A 21,341-nucleotide genomic window follows, 5' to 3' on the forward strand; every position below is an offset into this window, starting at 1 on the left:
CCAGCAGCAGTGTGGAGTGGGGGCAGCCCTGGGCCATGGCTGTCACTCCCTTCACATGCTCACAGTGGTGCTTTTTTCTCCTTACCCTTCTTCCCCACTTAATGGCACAAAGACACATAAACCAAGTGGCCTTGCAGATGGCTTTTCCATCTTACTTGCAAGTCGTCTTCTGACCCAACATTTGCTAGCATGTGAGTTTCCTTCTTTGGGAAATAGTGGGGATCTTCTTCTCCTTCTGGAAGCTGGCAAAGGTACGAGCTGCAGCCGCAGCCTTTGATCCTGCTGCAGCTGCTCGGGGAGTTCTGTCAGCTGGCCCCCCTAAACCCCCAGACCCTGCAGATGGCCTGTCCGCCAGCATCTTTGGGCAGTGGCTTCTTTCTGCCTCATTCCTGCCGGGCCTCTAGCTCCTATGACTGTGCACACAGAGCAGCAAGTGCTCAGAGTGCACACTCGCCCAGGAGGACAGAAGACTGCCATGCTGACGGGCTGGTACATCTAAGGGGCCTCCCGGTGACTCACTGTGTTCAGAATGCCCTGTACTCCAAACTGCCCCTCTGAGCATCAGTCGGGGTGGGGTGGACAGCTTTTCTTGGCACTTAAAACAAAGGTGAAAGTGGCACCAGTGTTGCTGGGGTTTACTAACATAGCTGAGAGCCCTGTCCTGACACCACGCTGCTCCTGACCGTGTGTCCCTTTTGCCTCTCACGCTTGGCTCATTTCAGCAACCAGATAATATGAGTCTTGTGGCAGATGCTAAACCAGAAAGGGAGGGAAGGCCTGCTTGAAACGTCCTATTATCACCACACTTCAATTATGATACCACATGAGACTCTCCCTTGTGGTGCTCAACGGTCTGTGTCAGAGTCTGCTGGGTTTGGGCTCTTTTCTTTAGCTGAAAAGAAATAGTTGCTTTTTTTGTGCTGCTTTCTATAACTCTTCAAGCTGAAAGGATGTGACCTCAGGGTCACATAGTGCAGATGGCCTTATTTAAAGGAGATGAGTAGCCTTGGTAGGGCTCATCAGGATGGACTCAGGTCACATCTTCAGTTGGGCACAGTGAAGAAGGGCCTGGTCCATGGCACAGAGAGCTTTCCTTACCTTCTCAGTTCTCTGTGTGCCCCACGTCTATTAGGATTAAGAGCCAGGAGGGGAGCAAGCCATTCTCCACGATGTTGGGGTGCTCTCCCTGGCTCTGAAGGCTTCTGCCGCCGTGGCTAGGGTAACCAGTGGCATCGCCATAGCCAGCCTGGGCAGCAAGAGCTCTTCCCTTCCAGCAGTCAGTATGTGTGCCTGTCACTTTCAAACCTGGAAACATGTGAGTGATAGCACGGGCAACTTTGCTTCACTGAACAGAAAGCCATGGGTAGCCAGAGGCCAGGGTCCTCATGCAGCTCAGCCTCTGTCCAGGCACCTTGGCTACGGCCCCCGCCAGCTGAGCCTGGACGGCCTTCTCTTTCTAATTGGGGTGGATTAGGACACCTTTAAGGACATCCCTACTATGAACTCTGTGAAGTGTTGTCATTGGAGAAGGAGATAACTGTTTGCAAGGCCAAACTGAAATCATTTACAATTTTTCTACACATAGATTGTAGTTCTTTTTGTCTCCAAAACCTTAAGCTTTTGTATTTTTTTATTTTAATTTCACTGTTACCCTTGACTGTTGTCTTTTTTAATTGCAATGTCGAAGAAGCAGGAGGTATTCGTGCCTCATCTATTATTGCAAAAAATGTAACAATAAACTTCCTCAAAATAAGACATCTTCCTCATAATTCTGCTGTTTACACAAAAGAGCACATGTCGGTTTTTAACTGAAATATATACTTTAACTCTTTCATTTATAGAGAAATTGTTTCAAAGATTTTGAGCCATAGCTCTGTAATTTATAGAGATGTCTAGAATTTTTATTCTTGTGATTTTCCTACTTCTTTGACAAAAGAAAAATTTGTCAGAGTATTTTAATTCCAACATCAAAACATAATGTTGAAACAATCTGATTAGCTGTGACTAACTTGAAAGTCCCTGAACACCTTACTAGTTATGCTCTAGGTTAGAGGCACTGGTTGGGGCCAGTGGATGAGGACCAGCCTGTCACGCACCAGTGGATGAGGACCAGTCTGTCACATACCCGTGGTGGCCTTTGCTGGCAGGGTCTGCCTTGAAGACCCTAGTCTCTAGAATTTGGTTAAAATAAATTCTAAAGTTTTTTTGCTGAATATAAAATATCACTCAGCATTCAAAACCAACACTAGTTTTAATTTTTCAATCCCAGAAGTTCAGAGCAAATAACTCCCATCCTAATTTCATTTGAAGATTGCTATTTATTAATCAGTTTTACTTCCACATCCCAAGTCTGGCACATAGGGGAGCAGCCATAAATGTTGCTCTGAACTAAAGCCTCTGGGCACAACTTTAAAGCCTATAAAGGCAGCACATCAGAGTGAGACACCCTACTGTGCAAGATCTGGAAGCCCCAAGGGGAGGGATTTGATGACTGACTAGAGAAGCCCCAGAGAATGGCAGGGTGGGAGTGTTGAGGTGGAACCCTGTGGGTGACCACTCATGAAGATGAACGCTGAGGTCATCAGTATGGTTCATAGCCAGAGCTTTCTTGTGCTCCGGACTCCACTATAACTGGCTCTCCGCTAATTGTCTCTTGCCCTAAAAGCAGGTTTCTAGAAAGAGGACTGGGGCTGCTGCTCAATGCCATTGTCTGTGTGTGGCCAGGTGTCTGGAACTGACCACAAGTGAGAAAAGCAGAAACTTCCCAGAGGGATTCCCTCCAGGAGCACACTGGGTCCTGGGCTGTCCAGGTGGCTGTGGGATGCACTTGGGCACTGCCCACGGCTGCCCAGATTCAAACATCATATATATGGATTCCTACTGGAGAACTGGGAGATTCAGATGCAAAGCCAGGATTGAGGGCCACAACAGTACACACACTTGAGGTTCCTTCCAGGCTTGTGGAACTGTGATTAGCACAGTGAGGACTGCTACCCACCCAGCCTTCCCCTGGCTGTGGCCAGCAGCCTGCCTCAGGAGGAAGGTGGGTTTTCTTTCACTGGGTGTGACCATAGGAAACCCTTGCAAATGAGTAGTTCTCTGTGTGTCGCAGCCCTGCAGATTTTTGGTGCCATTCTCTCTAAAGAACCTCAGGTGTGCTTAGCAACTCAGACGTCAAAAATTGCAGTGACCTGTACCTCAATATCAGAGCAGTAGTCAGTTCTTGTGCCTCTTCTGCTCATACCAGCTGTCGGGCTGAAAAAGTTTCCCAGGTTCACCTGCACGTTGGCAGCCAGAAGCTCATCAGTCCCTGGGGGTGGGTGAAGGGTGCTGAACTGGGGGCCAGGGGCCGGGGGAACCCATTCACCTATACACACCATCACATGGGGAGTTCACCTGCAGGGTTCAACAGGCCTAGTTAGGAGAAACTTAGAGATAGATTTTCATGGAGCCTGTGACTCTCTAGAACCTTGGAGAATTACCTTTGGACCTTATGCAAATTGATTTAAAGCATTCTAAACATCCTTCTTAACTCCATTAGAACTAAGTGAAACCAGTTGGCCTGTTACTGGCTGTGGCCCCAGGTGATCAGGAAGTTCAGTGTTGATATGCCCAGACCCCATTCAGAACCACTTAGTCCTGAGCCCACTTTCTCCGTGCTTGGTTTGTCACCCATGGAGAGCAGCTGTGCATGCTGGAAGCTTGAAGCCCCAGGTGTGGGATGAGGTGGGGGTGGCATGTAGCTTTGGCACCTAAGCATTCATGACAAAACAGCAGGGAGCTGTCAGGAGTCTTAAGTGCTGAGAGCCTGATGCTCTGCCTTGGGCTCCTCCCTGGGAAGCACCGATGTGCACCAGAACTGCCCAGATGGGGCCACTGCACTGCGACAGGTAAAAAGTGTATTTCCTACCTTGGTGGTTAGTTAGCAGGTTCTGTAGATGTCATTTTGATGAATCTATTAAAAGTTTCCTTAAACGACATGTGTCTTCCTGATGGGTCGCCTCCCATCAAACAGCCAGTTGCCACCCCACAGGCTACTACCGTACAGCGTGCCCCTGAATGTGACCATCCACTGACTGTGTCAAAGCCGAACAGTGACCTGGGTGGATCTTGAGTGCAGGTGTAGCTGGGTTCACAGGCTTTGGGGTAAATCTCCATCTTCGGTCTGACACCGCTCCTGAAGCAGAGGTGTCTGTGGCCTCACCGTGGACAGAGTGCATGTGTCAGGTGCATGTGTGGGCAAGTGAGGTAAGCGGGTGCCCCGTGCCCAGCTCTGACCCAGCCCCTCTCCTGTGTTTCCTTCGCTCTGCCGCCTTCCCCCCCAGGTGCTGAACACTGGCTCTTCCTCATGCCCTGGAGCAGTCTCACATCCTACCCGGTGTTTATTCAGCGACAGTCAGCCATTTTTCAACTTAATAGCCCTCAGAAGCACAGGCCTGTAGGTGTGGGCGAAGTATGAGAAGTCAGCAGGACGGTTGGGCCGGCAGGGCCGAGGGGAAAATGCTCCTGGTGACGAGAGCGCAAGCATATGAGGTCCCCCACCACACATGCCCCTTTTTGTTAAATCACATCAAAAGCCTCAACCCTGGCTCAAAAATATGGAAACGTGAGCACTGATGAAGTGACAGTTTAATAGGTCTTTCTAAGACCTCCAGCAAATGACTGAAGATGGGAGGCGCCTGCTGGTCACTCAATGTATGGATGTCCATGAGGACACGTGGCCAGGGCTCCCAGCCCATCCTCAGCAGTACAGCAAGAGTGACTCAGAGGAGGCCTTGTACAGGGACGAGTGGACCATCCATCCATTGCCACAAGCAGGAGGAATGGCACCTTGTAGAGGGACTCCCGTGGGAGCCTGGCATTCCAAACAGGAAGCACTGACTGAGCTGAAATGAGGACTTCTCCCATGTCACTTACACTTCTGATTTGGGCTTACAGCAGTATTGAGATGTAACAGGGAAGCACTCTAGAAAATCTGGATAACACAGAACATGCTGTGTGTCGGTCACCTGTGGTCTCAGTACTGATTCCTGAATTTAGGTGGACTTAGGAACAGTGCCCTGTGAGCAGGCAAGCCGTCACCACAGGAGGCCTGTCACAGCCAGGTGCTGCAACCAGGGCAGGGGACTTCTCCTGGGACACCCCACCACCACCTTTTATGAGCACCTCTCCTGCTTGGGGTCCATGACTCTCAAGAGCCCCATGTAAAGTGACTGCTTCAGGGAGATGTGATGGGAAGGCAGCAGCAGCAGGAATGAGAGGGAAGTCTTGACATTTAGACCGCTGCCCTCACAGCCCCAGCAGCTTCCATTCTGTCCCTTCAGAGCTGGATGGTGCCATGCTGACACCAGCCCTGCCCTGCCCTGCCCATCCACTAGAGGGACCTGTGGAGCCCCTGGTGGGACATGAAGGAAATGCCGTAGGTCACTCCCAGGCCCGATCTCATTCAGAAAAACAAAACCTTTTCATGTTTGCTCCCGCCCTACTCCTCTCCTACTGCCCACTTGGACCGTGACTGGCACCCTCCACACCCCTGCCAGTCATTCCAGTGACCCCCAGGGAAAGTGTGCTTTCTCTCCACTGGGCCCTCATGTGCTGTCCCCTCTTCCCAGGGGCCCCTTTGACAACCTCTGTTTCCTGGTCTCTGGGACTCCCTGTTTAACAAAACCAGGGCAACAGGCCTGCCCATGAGGCCACGCTCCTCCAGGGCATCAGCACTGATGGGCTGACCACAGGGACCTCCACCGCTGGGCCTGATTGGCCTCCGCACTGTGGGCCCAGCTGGGCGCTGACCACAGAGCAAGCCCAGTGAAAGCAGTTCCTCAGGTGAAAAAGGCCAGCAGTCGAGAGTGGTCAGCAACATGGCCTTCGTGTAGGTGGGTGTTGGAAGAAACAGGAAGTCATGTTCCTGCTCCCCAAAGGCCCCCTGAGGAGGAGTGGCTTCCAATTGATCCAAGCTGCTTTGCATGGCAGGTGGGTGTGTGTGCCCAAGAGTCGTGGTCCTTGTGAGCTCCTGCTGACCACAGACCCGTTACAGCCCCAGAAACAAACTACAGATGGTGGTAAAGTTCATAAAGAAACAGAAGGTGCATGTGGAGCATGGGGGCAAAGCGGGCAGACACGTCACCTTTGCCAAGAAGTAGCATTTGTGCTTCAACCAGAAAACCAGGCACCCGTGGGAGACAGGCACCCTATGCCAGGAAGGGGCCTGGGTGGGACACAGTGTAAGACAGCACATGCCGTGAGGGGTGGGACATTGTGGCTGGGGCCAGAGGAGGAGCGGAGAGCCCAGGTGCAATGGCCTGGCCCATGTCAGGAATGAGTGCAGTGTTCACTTGCAGGCCCAGGTTGTGGCATCTGGGGTGGCCTTGCTCATGGGCCTGGCTGCTCTGCTTTATGGTTAAAATGGAGAGTTGGGATCATCTGGGAGAGGGTCTGAGGGTGGACAGGTTGGTAAGTTACCCTGGTGGAGCTGTTCCTTGCAGGAAGCAGGTCTCTGCAGCCCGCCAGTTTTTTGTGAGTGTTCTGGTTGCCTCTGACCATCACTGGGAGTCTGGGAGTCAGGGATTAACTGAAAACCCAGTAACTCCTAGATAATTCTTGGAAATTCGTTTTTAAATCAAACCCCTGACTGAAGCTTATTTTTGTTGTCTTCTTACCAAGAAGCTAAGCTCAAAAATAAGCCTGTTGGGAGCTGGGGTGGTGGCTCAGCAGTAGAGCACTCGCCTAGCACATGCAAGGCCCTGGGTTCTATCCTCAGCACCATATAAAAATAAATAAAGTAAAAGTACTGTGTTCAACTACAACTAAAAAAATAAATATTTTTAAAAAATAAGCCTGTTGTTTTGGGTTCTTGTGGATTGAGGTGATGCTGGGAGAGGAAAGGACAGTCAGCCATTCCCACTGGCTATCTGCATTTATTCTAGTAGCTTTCGAAAGCTGAGGTCCTTTACATGAGGCAGGGGGCTTTCCCTGATTCCTCAATTACTCAGGAGTGTGTGTGTCTTTGGCAGCCTGTTGTTCTAAGGGCCATAAATTCCTTGGTTTTTCATCGAAACCAGGTCCTTCTGTGTTTCTCCCATCTTTTGGGATCAGGCTCATGGGCTCACAAAATAAAACCAGTTCTGGGAGCCACTCTGTGCAGGCCTCTCCCCGGACAGCACCTGTGTCCTTCCAGCCTGGCTGGAGCTGCTCCAGGGGAGCCACAGAGAAAGCGACCTCCATCCTGCAGATCTGAGCACGTCCTCAGGAAACCCTGCTGCTCCATCCACTGGGTGGCGGCATCCTTCCTGGGGATTCACCCTCTTTCTAGAAGCAAGTCCACAGAGCCACAGCACCCCGGGCTCTGTTGTGGTTGGCACCTAAGAGCACTGCCACCCACCCCATGTTCCTTGGGGAGCTTCCTGGTGATATCAGGAAGTGTCTCAGTGCTGAGGTGCAGCCCCCCAGATGCCTGTGCCACCCCCACTCTGCTTCCTGCTCAGACACATCCAGTTTGCTTCCTTCCCTAAGGAGCCTGTGGAACATGGTGGGGAAACGAAGAGGCTCCCTCTGGGGCAAAGGAGCCTGAATTTGGTTCCACCACCACTGAGGCTTGGGCAGGTCACCAAGCTGCATCTCAGCCTCCACAGCCACAGAGCAGATGTCAACAATGACATGTGCCAACACTGTTTTGAGAATTGAGGGTGATGGGCATGCAATATCCCCTGGTCCTCAGAGGGACCCCCTAAGATGTGGAGAATCAGCAGCTGATCCTTCTGAGGCCTGGCTGTCCCTGACCCTTGGGTCTGGAGAGTGGCTGGTCTTAGGATTGTGGGTAGACCTTCTATAGGTGGGCATATACCTTGAATATTGTAGCATGCCCTTTGAACTTGGTGGCATCTAAATTTGAACAGAGCCTTGCCATTATTTATTTTTTTTAATAATGTTATTGTGGCTTTGGGGGAGTTTTGTTTTGTTTTGTTTTAGTTTAGTTTGGTACTAGGGATTGAACTCAGGAACCTCCACCACTGAGCCACATCGCCAACCCTATTTTGTACTGTATTTAGAGACAGGGTCTCACTGAGTTGCTTAACACCTCACTTTTGCTGAAGCTGGCTTTGAACTCACGATCCTCCTGCCTCAGCCTCCCGAGCTGCTGGGGTTATTGTGTTTTTTATACCTTTATTTAATTTATTTATATTTTATATAAATAAATAAAATAAAGGTATAAAAATAGAGGATTGAACCCAGTGCCTCACATAAGCTAGGCAAGCGCTCTACCACTGAGCCACAACCACAGCCCCACCATTAGTTTCTTGACTCAGCCAGTGCTTGTCTGTGCTTTAAGCCCTCTGGAGAGTTCTTTCATCACAGAGGGGTCTGTATCAGATGTCCCATGGGCTGGCTCACAGGACAGCACCCCTTTTCAGACTCAGCCCTGGAAATGGGGTGCAGAGCTACACTAGCTCTCCTGCTCTATGAGGGTTCCCACCATGGGCAGGAGTGAAATGCTTCTCCCCTCCTTGGATGGCGAGTCTGGGCTTTGGGTAGAAAGAGGGATCTGCTCCCTCTGTCTAGGGCCTCTCCAACTTGGCCCCTGGTCAAAGCCTGGGGAAGGGCGTGTGCAGCCAGGGGTTAGATGTTCTATGGAAGTGACATGTCGTGACCCTGAGCCTGGAAAGGAACATGTGGACCCAGGGCTCGATGTCCTAGTGACACAGGTGACGTGTCATGACCCCAAACTACTTAGTTCCTCTCAAGCGCCTCCAGCTTGACCAAGACGTGCCAGGCTCTTGGAGGATCTGTCAACCTGTCCTCATGCACCCCAGGGACCCCTGACAGAGCAGGTGAGGAGCAGCTGAGTCAGCTTGTGCGTTTCTTTGACATTTTAGATGCCATGGCCCCGGGACCCTGCAGACCACACCTGTCAACACCACAGCTGCGACATCTCCAGCTCGAGTTTAGGAAGGTCTGTGAGCCCCACTTGGCTCCTCCTCTCCTTACCCTCCTCCTGTGGTGACTGTCCCATTACCCTTCGCCTGTCAAGGACAGAACCTGGGCCAGCGTGTGAGGAGGGAAACATGGCAGAGGAAGCTGCTTTTCAAAACGTCCTCCCAACACCAGTCTTCAAAAGCCTCTGGGTGAAGCTTCTGGCTTTAGTGGTTTGCTGCCTCCCACCTCCACGTGCCCTCTTGGGACTCATGACAGTTGGGAGCCAAAGGCCAGGGGCGGATGACCCTGATGGCCTCCTGCCCTCCATCCACACCTGGCTATTTGTCACCCCCATTAAATCTTCCGCCACTCCAGTAACTCGCCTCTTGCAGAGGACAGAAGAGTGGCCTCAGGTAAGACCATGTGGCCGTCATGATAGTGAAACCCAGGCCACCAACACCAACCACGGCCAGCTTCTCATGAATGGCCACAATGTTATTTCCCCAAGTGGTACGTCCTTCCAGAAACTTGCCACACCTCCATTCAGAGGTAGCATCTGTGTCCCTCCCAGGGACCTGCAGGGGCCTCAGTGACTGCCCAGCAGGGTGAGGCTCTGACATGAGGCTTAGGTAGAGCCCCACCTGCCTTAGGAAGGCCACAGCTACCCAAGGCTTGGGCGTCAAGGCCCAGCTGTGCTCCCTGCTGGCAGACACGGGCAGCTGCATGAGCCGTAGCGTGAGTCCCTTCATCTCATTGCAAGGACAACCTGGACCATGGGACACCTGTATGAGATGGCAAGAATGGCCTGGGGGCCTGGGGAGGGTGCCGATACTGTGTCAGAGCTTTTTGCTTCCAAGCTCAGATGACCTTAACCCTTTGCATTTTTCTGGGCCTGGGACCTGCCCTTTGCCCCGCAGTAGTGTCACAGTCACAAGGCAGCTTCAGACTCCCTCTAGGTCTATATTTGTAGTTTTTTCTCAGAAACAATTTGAAACTGTCTAAGCTTCCTGTTCTTGCCTCTTTCCAGTGAGGAAAAGCCAGGACCCCACCTGCTTCACTCTGCAGGATCCTACTATCTCAGGCTGGGACATTTGATAGTGATAAAAAGGTCACTTTGAGGGGGTGGGAATCAAATGAGGCAGGAGGACAGATTCAAGGCAAGGCCAGCCTTAGCAACTTAAAAAGACCTTAAGCAATTTAGTGAGGCCCCATCTCAAATAAAATAGGGCTTGGGATGTGGCTCAGTGGTTAAGCACCCTTGGGTTCAATCCCTGGAACCAAAAAATGAAAGGGTCACAGACAATGCCACATGTGGACGGTGTCCTAACCGCTCTCAGGAATGGGATAGAACTCAGCCAAAAAGACATCACTGAAGACATGAGCTGCACCCTGCTGGCACCAGCACAGGCACCTGGTGGCCTAGTACAAACTGACCCCACATGGCACCACCGCGGCCTAGTGCCCACTGACAGCACAGCCACCTTGGTCAGAAAACAGTCCCGAGAATGGGGCTGCAGTGTGTTTTCACCACTGAGTGACAGCAGGCGACCTCAGGGGATAAGGAGGCTCCACCCTCCTGCCCCTTAAACTTGCAGGTTAGACACCTGCCTTCCCGCAGTGTGGGTCCAAAAGGACAGACCCCCGTGAGTCTCAAGCTCAGAGACAAAACAAAACCCCACGGCTTCCACTTTGAGGGGACCCTGGAGCCCAGTTAGTTAGCAGCAGCACAGCCCATGTCCCAGGGTCACCACTGGCCTGGATAACTTTTTGAGCTCCAACCGGAAGTAACCAGAGGGAGCAGCAGGCCCAAAGCCCAGCCTGCAGGGAGAAGGCAAGCGCACAGCTCCCCCCGGGCCCTCAGACCACGGTGGCGCCCAGGAGAGGGGCGGGGTGCTCCCCAGGCTGCAGGCTACTCTGCCATGGGGGCCCTGGGACCAGGCTGTGCTTTGGGGTAAGCAGTGGGCACAGGGACCCAAGGAGCCAGCTAGAAGCAGCCTCCTCATTCTGAGGGCTTCTGTTAGCGCTGCTGGGCTCACCATGCCCTTGGTGGCTGGACAGCAGTGGTCAGTTGGTGTCCTGGGGAGAGACGTCAGGCGCTGACTTTTCTGCAGGGGACAGGCCATCTTGCTGCACTAACTACCCCCCTCCCAGCGGCAGGGGGAGGACTCGGCCTTGGGGAGTCTGCGTGTGCTCAGCCGCCGCCTCAGGGAGGAGAGCTTGTCCCCCAGGGCCTTGCGCAGCCCTGCACTGTCCCTGACACAGGGCAGGTCTTGCCTGGTAGCCGGGAGTTGCCCTGTGAACATCTCCCACCGGTCCAGGGCATCCACGGCCCTGTCCACCTGCGCGAGCTCCTCCTCGGCCACTTCCCGTTCCAGGGCCTGGATACATGTGGCCAGCCACCGTCCGTGCTCCTCGATGGCCTCCACAGGGCCCTCAAGCTTCGGCAGAGCCTCTGAGGCCACCAGGGAGCTCTGCCCATCCTCGGGTCCCTCAGGGAAGGCATGACTCCATGCGTCAGGGGTGAGGGGCTCTGATAGGCTGGTGACAGGCTCTGAGTCGCTCTCACAGCACATGCCAGAGTCTGCGCTGAAGGGTGGGGTGTCCTCCGACATAGATGGCTCTCCTGCCTCCTGGCAGGGCCACGAACCTGCTGCTGCCTGGGTCCAGGTGTGGAGTCTCTGCGAGGGAGAAACAGGCTGAGTTCTCTCTGGTGGGCACTTGTCTGGCCAGCGAGCAGCCCGAGGACCCAGCTGCATTCAGTCACCTTGAGGCCCGTGGCAAGCTGATGCCACCTGGGCCCTGCTGCCCAGCACTGCTGGGGACTGGAGTCCAGGCTGTGCCACAGCCAGACGTTCCAGGTCCCAGGAGCCTGCTGTTCACGTTTCAGGAACTGGGCACCTCTTGCTAACCCAGCCCTTCCTCAAAGCTGATGATTAAAGTCAGAAAATATTAAGGCAAAAGAAACACTCAAAACACATCACCCCTAAATGTTTCACCATGGCCTCCCATTACCTGTGCTCCTGAGGTCCCCTGTGTGTGCCATGTCTGCAGGATGGGCGTCACAATGAGCAGCACTTTCCAGCTCTGCTCAGTCAATCAGTGGACACTGGCCGGCACCACAAAGCTGGGCTTTTTCTTTGAGCAGAGACACTGGCCCTGGGTGGCTCCATGGCTCTTAGAGTCCTTGGGCCATCCCAGGACATGTGGGAAATCTCCTGCATAGCTCCCCACCTACTACAGTCATTGGCCCACCAGGTCCCTGAGCCTTGTCCTAAGAGGGGACTGGCTGCCCCCAATGGCCCAGCCATTTCAGGGAGCACCATGGGAGGAGAGGCTGCACCCACCACCTCAGCCCTCAGAGCTCACCCAGGGTCTGTTGAACACCACACCCCCGCCCTCAACTGGGTAAAGTTCTAAAAGTTCCCATCAGATGGTTGAATGAGCCCCAGATGAAGGACACAAGTAAGAAATCAAACCCTTTCACAGCCAGAGCTGTCTTCAATTCCCATTTCTCAGCCTTACCAGGACAATAAGAGCTGCCTCCAACCAAGCCCTTTGCCTGTGCCCCCGTGACTGGGCAGCTGGCCCATGCAGGGTGTCTCCACAAGTGACAACCACACCAGCTGCCCTGTTCTGCAGCGACACAGGCTCCTGGCTCCCCACTAGGGAAGAGCTGTCCCTCTGCTCCCAGGGGAGTCAGTGCTATAATCTGAAAATACCTGGCCTCTACTTCAGGCCTCCAGCATCACAGGGGACTGTTCTAATGCGTCCAGGTGAGAACCCCATCCCACCAGGGAATTGTGACACCAGGGCAGGCTGAGAGCCACTACCCTGCCAGAAACCTGCATGAGGAAGGGACTCCCCAGAACCATAAGAGTCCGGCCTTAAACCCAGGGAAGTTCTGACAACAAGTTTTGGTTTTCAAATTGATAGGTCCTGTGCCTCCATTGAAAATTTGTTTTCAGCCAAAGGTGGATTTAAAGAGAAATAAAGAGAGAGTGAAGTTTCTGAGTTTACAAACAAATCTTCCCATGGAAATAAGAAAGGGGACCGTGCTCTATGGCCATGCCATATACTACCAACAGAGGGCAGCATACCCCTTGCCAGCACTGCCAGAGGCAGGAGCTCCTGTTGAGGACTGGATTGGTCTGGTTCCCTCTTCCTTCTAGTGACCCACAAGTCAGCCAAAGTGCCCCAAAGTGCTGGGGGCTTCCACTTGTCAAGCACCTGCTAAGGACTGGATCTGCCATCAGGGAGATCTGTGAGGTCCTGGAGGAGCAGGACACAGCACAGGTCCTCTGCCTGTGTGTGGCTTCCCCTGGGCCAAGTCGGCAGCCAGGGCAGCGCTCACCTTGTACCTCTCAGCGAGCCCGAAACTCAGGACTTGCTGCAGCTTCCTCAGGCAGATGGGGCAGAGGTCTGGGGGCCACTGCAGGGCTTCATCCAGGCTGAGCGCCCCTTTCATGAGGCAGCGGAACCAGCGGCAGCTCCCCAGGCCCAGGAGGTGGCAGAGATTGTGGCATGTGACCTGAGGGGGAAGGCCACCAGCCTTGCCTCAGAACCTTTCCCTCTACAATAATCAGCATGCATATGTGTCTAAATTATGCTGTCTTTAATTCTTTTGCTTAAACACTGAGGAGCACCATAAGTAGATCATATTTCCTTTTTTAATTTTATGAGGAACCTTCATACTAATATCCATGGTGGATGTACTAATTTACATTTCCACCAACAATTGTATATTGTTTCCTCTTCCCCTGTGTCCTCACCCTCATTTATCATTATTTCTATTCTTGACAATTGCTATCCTGACTGGGGTGTGATAAATCTCAGTGTAGTTTGATTTGCATTTCCCTGATGGCTAAAGGTCCTCAAACATTTTTTTTTTTCATATAATCATTGGCTATTTGTACTTTTGAGAAGCATCTGTATACTTCCTTTGTCCTTATATTGAATGAGTCAATTTTTGGGGCTTTTGGTTTTTTTTGAGTTCTTTATATATTTTGGATGCTACTGTACTGTCAGAAAGGTAGCTGGCAAATATTTCCTCCACCCTGTAGGTTCTCTCTTCATGCACTTAATTATTTCCTTTAATGTGCAGATGCTTTTTAATTTGATGTCACTCCTTTTATTTATTCTTGGTATAACTCCCTGTGCTATACAAGTACTTTTCAGGAAGTTGCTGCCTTTGCCTATATGTTGTGTTTTCCTCTAGCAGTTACACAGTTTCTATGTGTATACCTAGGCCTTTAACCCACTTTGTGTTAACTTTTGTTCAGGGTGATGTATAAGCATCTAGTTTCATTCTTTTACAAATGGGTATCCAGTTTCCCTGGTGCCGTTTATTGAAGAGACTATGTTTTCTCCAGCAGATGGTTTTGGTACCTTTGTCATGAATCAGAAGACTATCTCTATATGGGTTTGTTTTTGTGTTGTCTATTCTATTTCATTGGTCTACATGCTTGTTTTTACAAGCTGTTTTTGTTACCATGGCTCAGTAGTATAATTTGAAATTAGGTTATATTGATGCCTCTAGTTGTGGGCAGCCAGTCTGAACGATTTTGCATTCTCCTTCCCTGAGTAGAGGGGCTCTGACTCTTACTCTGTCTTGTAGTGACCTGGACATTGCCCTGGTCCCAGAAGTTCGAGGAGAGGTCTTCAGATGTAAGTGCATTGCCCCATGGATTGAGCTTTGATTCTGAGATTTATTAAATTTATCCCCTGATTGCTTCAATCATTCAAAAGTGTATTTTCAAATTCTATTTGTGGGGCTGTGGTTGTGGCTCAGCGGTAGAGTTCTTGCCTTGTATGCATGAGACCCTGGGTTCGATCCTCAGTACCATATAAAAATAAATAAATAAAAGTGAAGATATTAAAAAAACTCTATTTGTTTGTATAGTTTCTCTACCTTTTCTTGCTGTTGATTTCTAATTTCACTCTATTATGATCTGATATAATGCAAACAAATTATATGAACTTTTTGTATTTGCTAAAAGTACTTTGTGGTATAAAAAATGAACTACTGTGGTATACATTCCATGAGCAGTTGAAAAATAAGTGTGCACAGTTGTTGGATGAAATATTCTGCGGCAAAATGGGGACACAATTTCCATAAAATCTCCAACTCTGTAAACACTACACCATCCCCTCTTGGAGTCAATCCCTCTAGTTCTCTGCTGTGAGTCAGAAGTCAAAGGGTAGACCCTGGGTATGACTTCCTGGAAGTTTCTCTGGGATCCCCCAATAAAGCTGGAGAGTAAGAGGAGCATGCCATTCTTTTCTTCTCTGAGAGGACCTACTCCATCCCTTGAGAGTACTCCTTTTTTCTCTTTCTTATCCTTTCTAATAAATTCATGCCTGTTACTCTAAGCAACATGTCAGAAATTATTCTTACATGATAGAAAGGATTGGAGTATGAAGGTTGTGTCTCTAAACTGCCTCAGTTTCATGGCAGTCCCCAGCCCTGTAACAGTGTTTCACTCTTAAAGCTTTTCAAATCTCTTCTTTTTCTGAATCTTTGGCATTTTAATTATAATGGATCATGGAAAGGTTCTTTTCTGGTCATGCCTATTTAGAGTTCTAAATGAACCCAGTTTCTTCATGTCCAACTCATTCCCAAGCTTAGTTTTTCTGTCAGCCTTTTTTGCCACTGTGACTAAATGACCCAACCAGAACAACTGTAGAGGAGAAAAGGTTTATTCAGGGGCTTATGGTTTCAGAGGTCTCCATCCATAGATAGCAGGCTCCATTCCTTGGGGCTTGAGGTGAGGCTTAATATCATGGCAGAAGAGTGTGGCAGAGGGAAACAGCTCAGATGGTGATCAGGAAGTAGAGAGAGAGACTCCACTCTTCCAGATACAAAATATATACCCCATAGTCACGCCCCAGATAAACCTTCCTCCAACTACCCCACCACTTGCCTCCAGTTACCACTTAGTTAATCCCATCAGGGATTGATTAAATTATTGTGTTAAGGCTATAACCCAATCATTTCTCTTCCAAATCTTCTTGAATTGTCTCACACATGAACCTTTGAGGGACACCACATCTAAACCATAAAAATTAGGGAAATTTTCTGCTGTTATTTCACTGAATACATTTTCTGCACCATTAGCCTCTATCTCAACTCCTTCCTCAAGAGCTATGAGTCAAAAATTTGATTTTTAAATTTTGTCCTAGAGTGCTTGTATATTCTGTTTATTGGTTGTAATTTTGTTCTTTTCCCTGCACTCCTGCTGGTGAGAAAAGAGGCTGCCTGCTGTGCTCCAACCAGGAGGGAAACCACACATTTCCACCTCTGAGAAACCAGAGATCAGGAAGTTCCTTCAGCTGACCAAAAATATTCCCACAATGTAACTAAACCCTGAGAGACTAAAATAGCCACAAAGAAAAGTTTACCTGAAGCATTCAGGCTCTCAATCTCAAGGGAGAAAGCTCCCATTGTTGTTGGCTGGGAAGATACCCAGTATTTCATATCCGTAGTGGTGAAGGTAAAATCCATGGAGGTTTTTTTTGTCTCTACATCCTAAAAGTGGATTTTACTAGAGACCCTAGAGATCCAGACCTCCTGCTGAGACCAGCATCTCTCCAGAAATAGAGGATGTGGATAAATTCACAAAAACCTATCCTGGAGTTCCAAAGTTAGGTCAAGACTAAACCCCAATTACTGGAATCTCCAATTTAGAAGTTTTTACCACCCCCAACATAGAAATACACAGCTTGTCAGTATACAAATGGTGCTATCACACCATATATCAGGAGTCTAGAAACTGAGATCTACTACAAACAGCTATGCCTCCTAGACACAAAAGCTGGCAGCTAAGTGAGGAACATAAAGACAATGGGTCTGGAAGACCTACCTATTTGTGAGAGTGGTATAGTAAATTCATCCTCTATTACTGCATTGGGATCTATATGTCCCTTTCTGTCTCCTAAGGGTTAGTATTTTGGAACCATTGTGACAATGTGAGAAGTGGTGGTATCATTATGTGGTGAGACCTGCTGGCAAGTCAATAGGTCACATGGCAATGACCTTGGTAGAAATTAAGATAGTCCTCATGAAAAGTCTGGTTATTGCTTGAGCGATGGTATTTATGAGAGCAAACCTGATCCCTTATGTTCGAAGACTATCTGTCTCACCTTGAAATCTCTCTTTCACATGTGCTTCCACGATCTATCAGGTGATGCAGCTTAGGGGCCAGTACTGATGACATTCTGTTTGCAAATTTTGTAATCAAAGCTATGAACTAAAATTGGCTCTTTCCTTTATGAAGTACTCAGCCTTGGGTATTTTAATACAACAAGGAAAACTGACAAACCCATTGGATATCCAGCTTGCCGAGCACTATTTATTAAATAGAATGTCCTCTCTCCTTGTTTGTTCTTGTTCACTTTGTTGAACATCAATTTTCCATGAGTGAGTGGATTTATTTCTGGGCTCTCACTTCAGCTCATTGGTCTATGTGCTTGTATTCAGTATACCATAGAAGTTTTGCTCTCTTTCTGAATTTATATTCATCACTTCTCATTTATTGCACCCATTGTGTTAGATCCTAAAAAATGTGGAGAAAATTTAAAGGAAGCATTAACAAGTTGGATTAACAATGGTAAAGAAGGTAATTTTCACATTTTTGAACAAAGTTTCTTTAAATTATGAAGTATATGGAATTTCAAAATTCACCAATGCTTGTTTTATAATATTTTGATACCATTTTAATTTTAGAAATTTCATTTGAACATGTTATCCAGAGGCTTTGAGGTAGCAAATAAGAGGAAATAAATGATTTCATTCCTTAGCTCAGGGCCCACTAAAAAATGTTGCCACAGGCTTTTCATTACTTCAAGTTGCTGTAATAGCTAAAAACAGAGATTCTATTAGTAGGAGAAAAAACATCGATGCTACCCTCACAGCAAAGGGACTGGTCCACTGTAACTACAGTTGGGAAGATTGGGAGTTGTTAGAGGTCCAACCTAAGGAAGTTTTGGGAAAATTATATATATATATATATATGTCAATTTTTGAAACCTACATAAATAATGATAGATGAAGACATATATTTGAATGATGCTCAGACACATGTTCAGGTAGATTCCCAAGGGGCTACTCTGAGACATAGAGACCTCTGTTAGTGTTAGACTGATGAAACTTGGCTGTAATCTATTGCTTGTTACGTTTATTTGCCTTTTTCCCTACAGTGAAAACATAACATTTTGTGCCACTCCCAAGCTAAACTATTTGTTACAGAATTAATAATATTAATAGTAATATTAATAATAACCAAAAAAGAACTAGAAACCAAGGTCCTCCCTATCCTCCATGCCTCAAATGGTGCCTAAAATGTAAATGAATTTAATATTTTTGATGTAAAATTATGTCAGTTTCCTCTCTCTCTCTCTCTCTCTCTCTCTCTCTCTCTTTCTCTCTCTCTCACCAGGGATTGAACCAAAAGGGACTTAACCACTGAGCCACACTGGCCAGTCCTTTTGTTTGTTTTTATTTTGAGACAAGGATTTCTAAGTTGCTTAGGTCCTTGCTAAGTGGCTGAGGCTGTCTTGAACTTGTAATCCTCCTGCCTCATCCTTCAGAGCCACTAGGATTACACTGCACCCAGCTGCCAATTTCTTTTCTGAATAAAAAAGCAGTGGATGCCCTTTATAAGATATTATAAAATATGGAAGAGTAAATAAAAATTATCCTCAACATCACTCCAAAATAAACAATTTGTTGCAAGGCAACAAATATATACACACACCCATACATATACATATAATCAAGCCAGGTGTGGTGGCACATGCTTGTAAGGCAGGAGGATGGCAAGTTGAAAGTCACCCTCAGCGACTTAGCGAGGTCCTAACCAACTTCGTGAGACCCTGTCTCTAAATAAAATATATACAAGGGCTGGAGATGTGGCTCAGTGGTAAAGTGCCCCTGTGTTCAATCCCTGGTACAAAAAAAAAATCAATCATGTTACATAAATAGATGCAGTTATTATTTAACAATTAAAAATTTTAAAAATAAAGAAAAAATAGAAAATCATCAAGAATCTTGGAAAAACATAATCAGGGAAGTTATTCATCATCCAACAAGAAAAAAAAATATTTTTATACACACACTCTCGATGAAATCATTGAAGGGAAAAATTAAATCATAATGGAAATAAAAATAAATCAAAGAAACTTAAGATAGAAAAGTAGATCCCCAGGAATTCAAATTATAGAGCAATTGGCACATTATTAGAACTCAAGATTATAAAGCACTGCCTCAGGCCGCAGTGCAGGCGTGCAGCGAGCCCACCCGATCCGATCCACCTGGTCGACCGCGGCCGGGAGGCTGCCCTACTGCGTCCGCGCCGCCGGGAGGGCGAGAGGCGATTGAGAGCGCGAGGCCGCCACCGCAAGGCTGCTTCCCAAGTTTGGCTCCCTGGCGCACCCCTGCGAAAATCCTACAACCAGCCAAGGCGGACAAGGAGGTGTACCAGATAGGTTCCGTGCTGGGCAACGGTGGCTCCAGCAGGTTCTATGCGGGCAGTGGCATCACTGACGGGCTTCCGTGGCCGCGAAACACTTGGTGAAGGAGCGAGTGACAAAATGGGGCAGCCTAGGCGGTGAGGCCCGGACCCTGGAGGTGGTGCTGCTGCCGGTGGTGCGCGTGGCTTCAATTGCCTGTTGGACTGATTCCAGCGGCCCGACAGCTTCCTTCCGGTGCTGTAGCAGTCTGAGCCAGCACAGGACCTCTTCGACTTCATCACGGAGCCCAGCGCCGGGGAGGAGCCGCTGGGCGCCGCTTCTTTGCGCAGATGCTGGTCGCCAAGCACCATTGCCAGGGCTGCGAGGTGGTGCACCTGCGCTCTGGAGAGCTCATCAACTTTGGCTCAGGTGCCTCCACTCAAGGAAACTGTCTACACCGACTTTGACGGCCCCTGGGTGTACAGCCCCCCAGATTGGATCCGCTACCACCACTAACACGGGCACTCTGCCACCGTGTGGTCCCTGGGCATGCTGCTGTACGATATGGTGTGTGGCAACATCCCCTTTGAGCAGGACAACGAGATCCTCTGTGGTCCCCTTTCTTCCCAAGGAGGGTGTCCCCAGAATGCAAGCAGCTCATTGAGTGATGTCTGTCCCTGTGGCCTTTCAAGCAGTCCTCACTGGATCAGATCGCTGCCCACCCCTGGATGCTGGGGGGGAGAGAGGGGTGCCCCTGAGAACTGTGACCTGCAGCTCTGATCTCTGGACACTGACCACGGGGCCAGCATCACCTCCAGCAGTGACAGCTTGTGAGGAAGAGCCTGGATTCCACGCTGGGGATCTGGGCTTGGCTTGGCCACTATTCCAGAATACTGACTTTTCCTCTTCTTGGGCTGTCTCCTAAAAATTCAGTGACCTCTGACTCCTGGTGACCTTTGCCCTTGGCACCAGGCCTGTTTCCTTTGCTTTGAGGGCCTTTTTGAAGGCTGGTCCTTGGAACTGGGTTTTCTGAAGCTCTTCTGCCCAAAAATGGCTCAGGGCAAAGCAAGGTTCCACCTGCCTTGGATGGATACTTAAACCAGACACTTCTCCCACTCTGCTGCCCCATAATGAGAGGCAGCCTTCTCTTCTGATGGTGTGTGACCCAGAGTACCCACCAGTGGGCACAGGGTCCCCAAGCCAACCTCCTGGTTTCCAGTCTAGGCATGTTCCTATACAGGCAATGCAAGGGGGCTCTGCTGCCCACTTCCCACTGAGCTGTGTTGGTGCATGCCAATGTCATTTATTTATGGTGTGACTCCCCTGGAGGGCACCCCTTCCTGCCCAGGGCCATTTATTCTTTTTTTTGGGGGGGGGGGTACCAGGGATTGAACTCAGGAGCATTCACCACTGAGCCACATCCCCAGCCCTATTTTGTATTTTATTTAGAGACAGGATCTCACTGACTTGCTTAGCACTTCGCCATTGCTGAGGCTGGCCTTGAACTCTGGATCCTCCTGCCTCAGCATCCAGAGCCCAGGCCTTCACCACAGGCCTTCACCACAGTGCCCCCCATTCTTTAATTTATTTGTTGAGGTTACTTCCTCTGAGAAGCCCTCCTCCAACCCCCTGGTGTGGCCAAGGGCAGGCAAGGGGGTAGCTGTGTGGTCCTGACCATGGTTCCTGCACCTGGAGTTGATCCCCAGCCCTGCCTTTGTCTATAGGAGGAGGAATTGATATAGTGGCTACCTTAATGGGAGTGGGTGATTCTGCCACATTTGGCACTCTGCCAGGGTGTGGGCTTTAAATTATTGAGCTTGTACAGTCTGCTTGCTGGTTCTGAAGGCTGGGGGTGGGCAGAGTCTCAAGCCCTTATTTTATTTTAGCAGCCATGTTTCTGTGACCCCAGTGTGAGCAGGCATTGAGGAAATGCAAGATGTCTGGAGATGATATTTTTATACAGGTATTTCAATTAAATTCTT

At 49.3% G+C, this 21,341-nt stretch overlaps 1 protein-coding gene and 1 pseudogene across 1 annotated transcript; one reads left to right on the forward strand and one right to left on the reverse strand.

The window, feature by feature from the left end:
• Positions 1 to 11,045: 11,045 nt before the first annotated feature.
• Positions 11,046 to 16,414, reverse strand: LOC139702895 (archaemetzincin-1-like). The gene is made up of 3 exons (XM_071605448.1): positions 16,376 to 16,414; positions 13,265 to 13,441; positions 11,046 to 11,591 (listed from the first exon to the last, which is right to left on the reverse strand). Exons 1-3 carry the CDS (start codon positions 16,412 to 16,414, stop codon positions 11,046 to 11,048), a joined length of 762 nt encoding a protein of 253 aa, XP_071461549.1.
• Positions 16,415 to 17,516: 1,102 nt separating this feature from the next.
• On the forward strand, positions 17,517 to 20,117 carry LOC139702896 (serine/threonine-protein kinase pim-3 pseudogene; annotated as a pseudogene).
• The last annotated feature ends 1,224 nt before the right edge of the window (positions 20,118 to 21,341 follow it).

Source organism: Marmota flaviventris, chromosome 19 (assembly GCF_047511675.1).
Source record: "Marmota flaviventris isolate mMarFla1 chromosome 19, mMarFla1.hap1, whole genome shotgun sequence".
Lineage (NCBI taxonomy): Eukaryota > Metazoa > Chordata > Mammalia > Rodentia > Sciuridae > Marmota > Marmota flaviventris.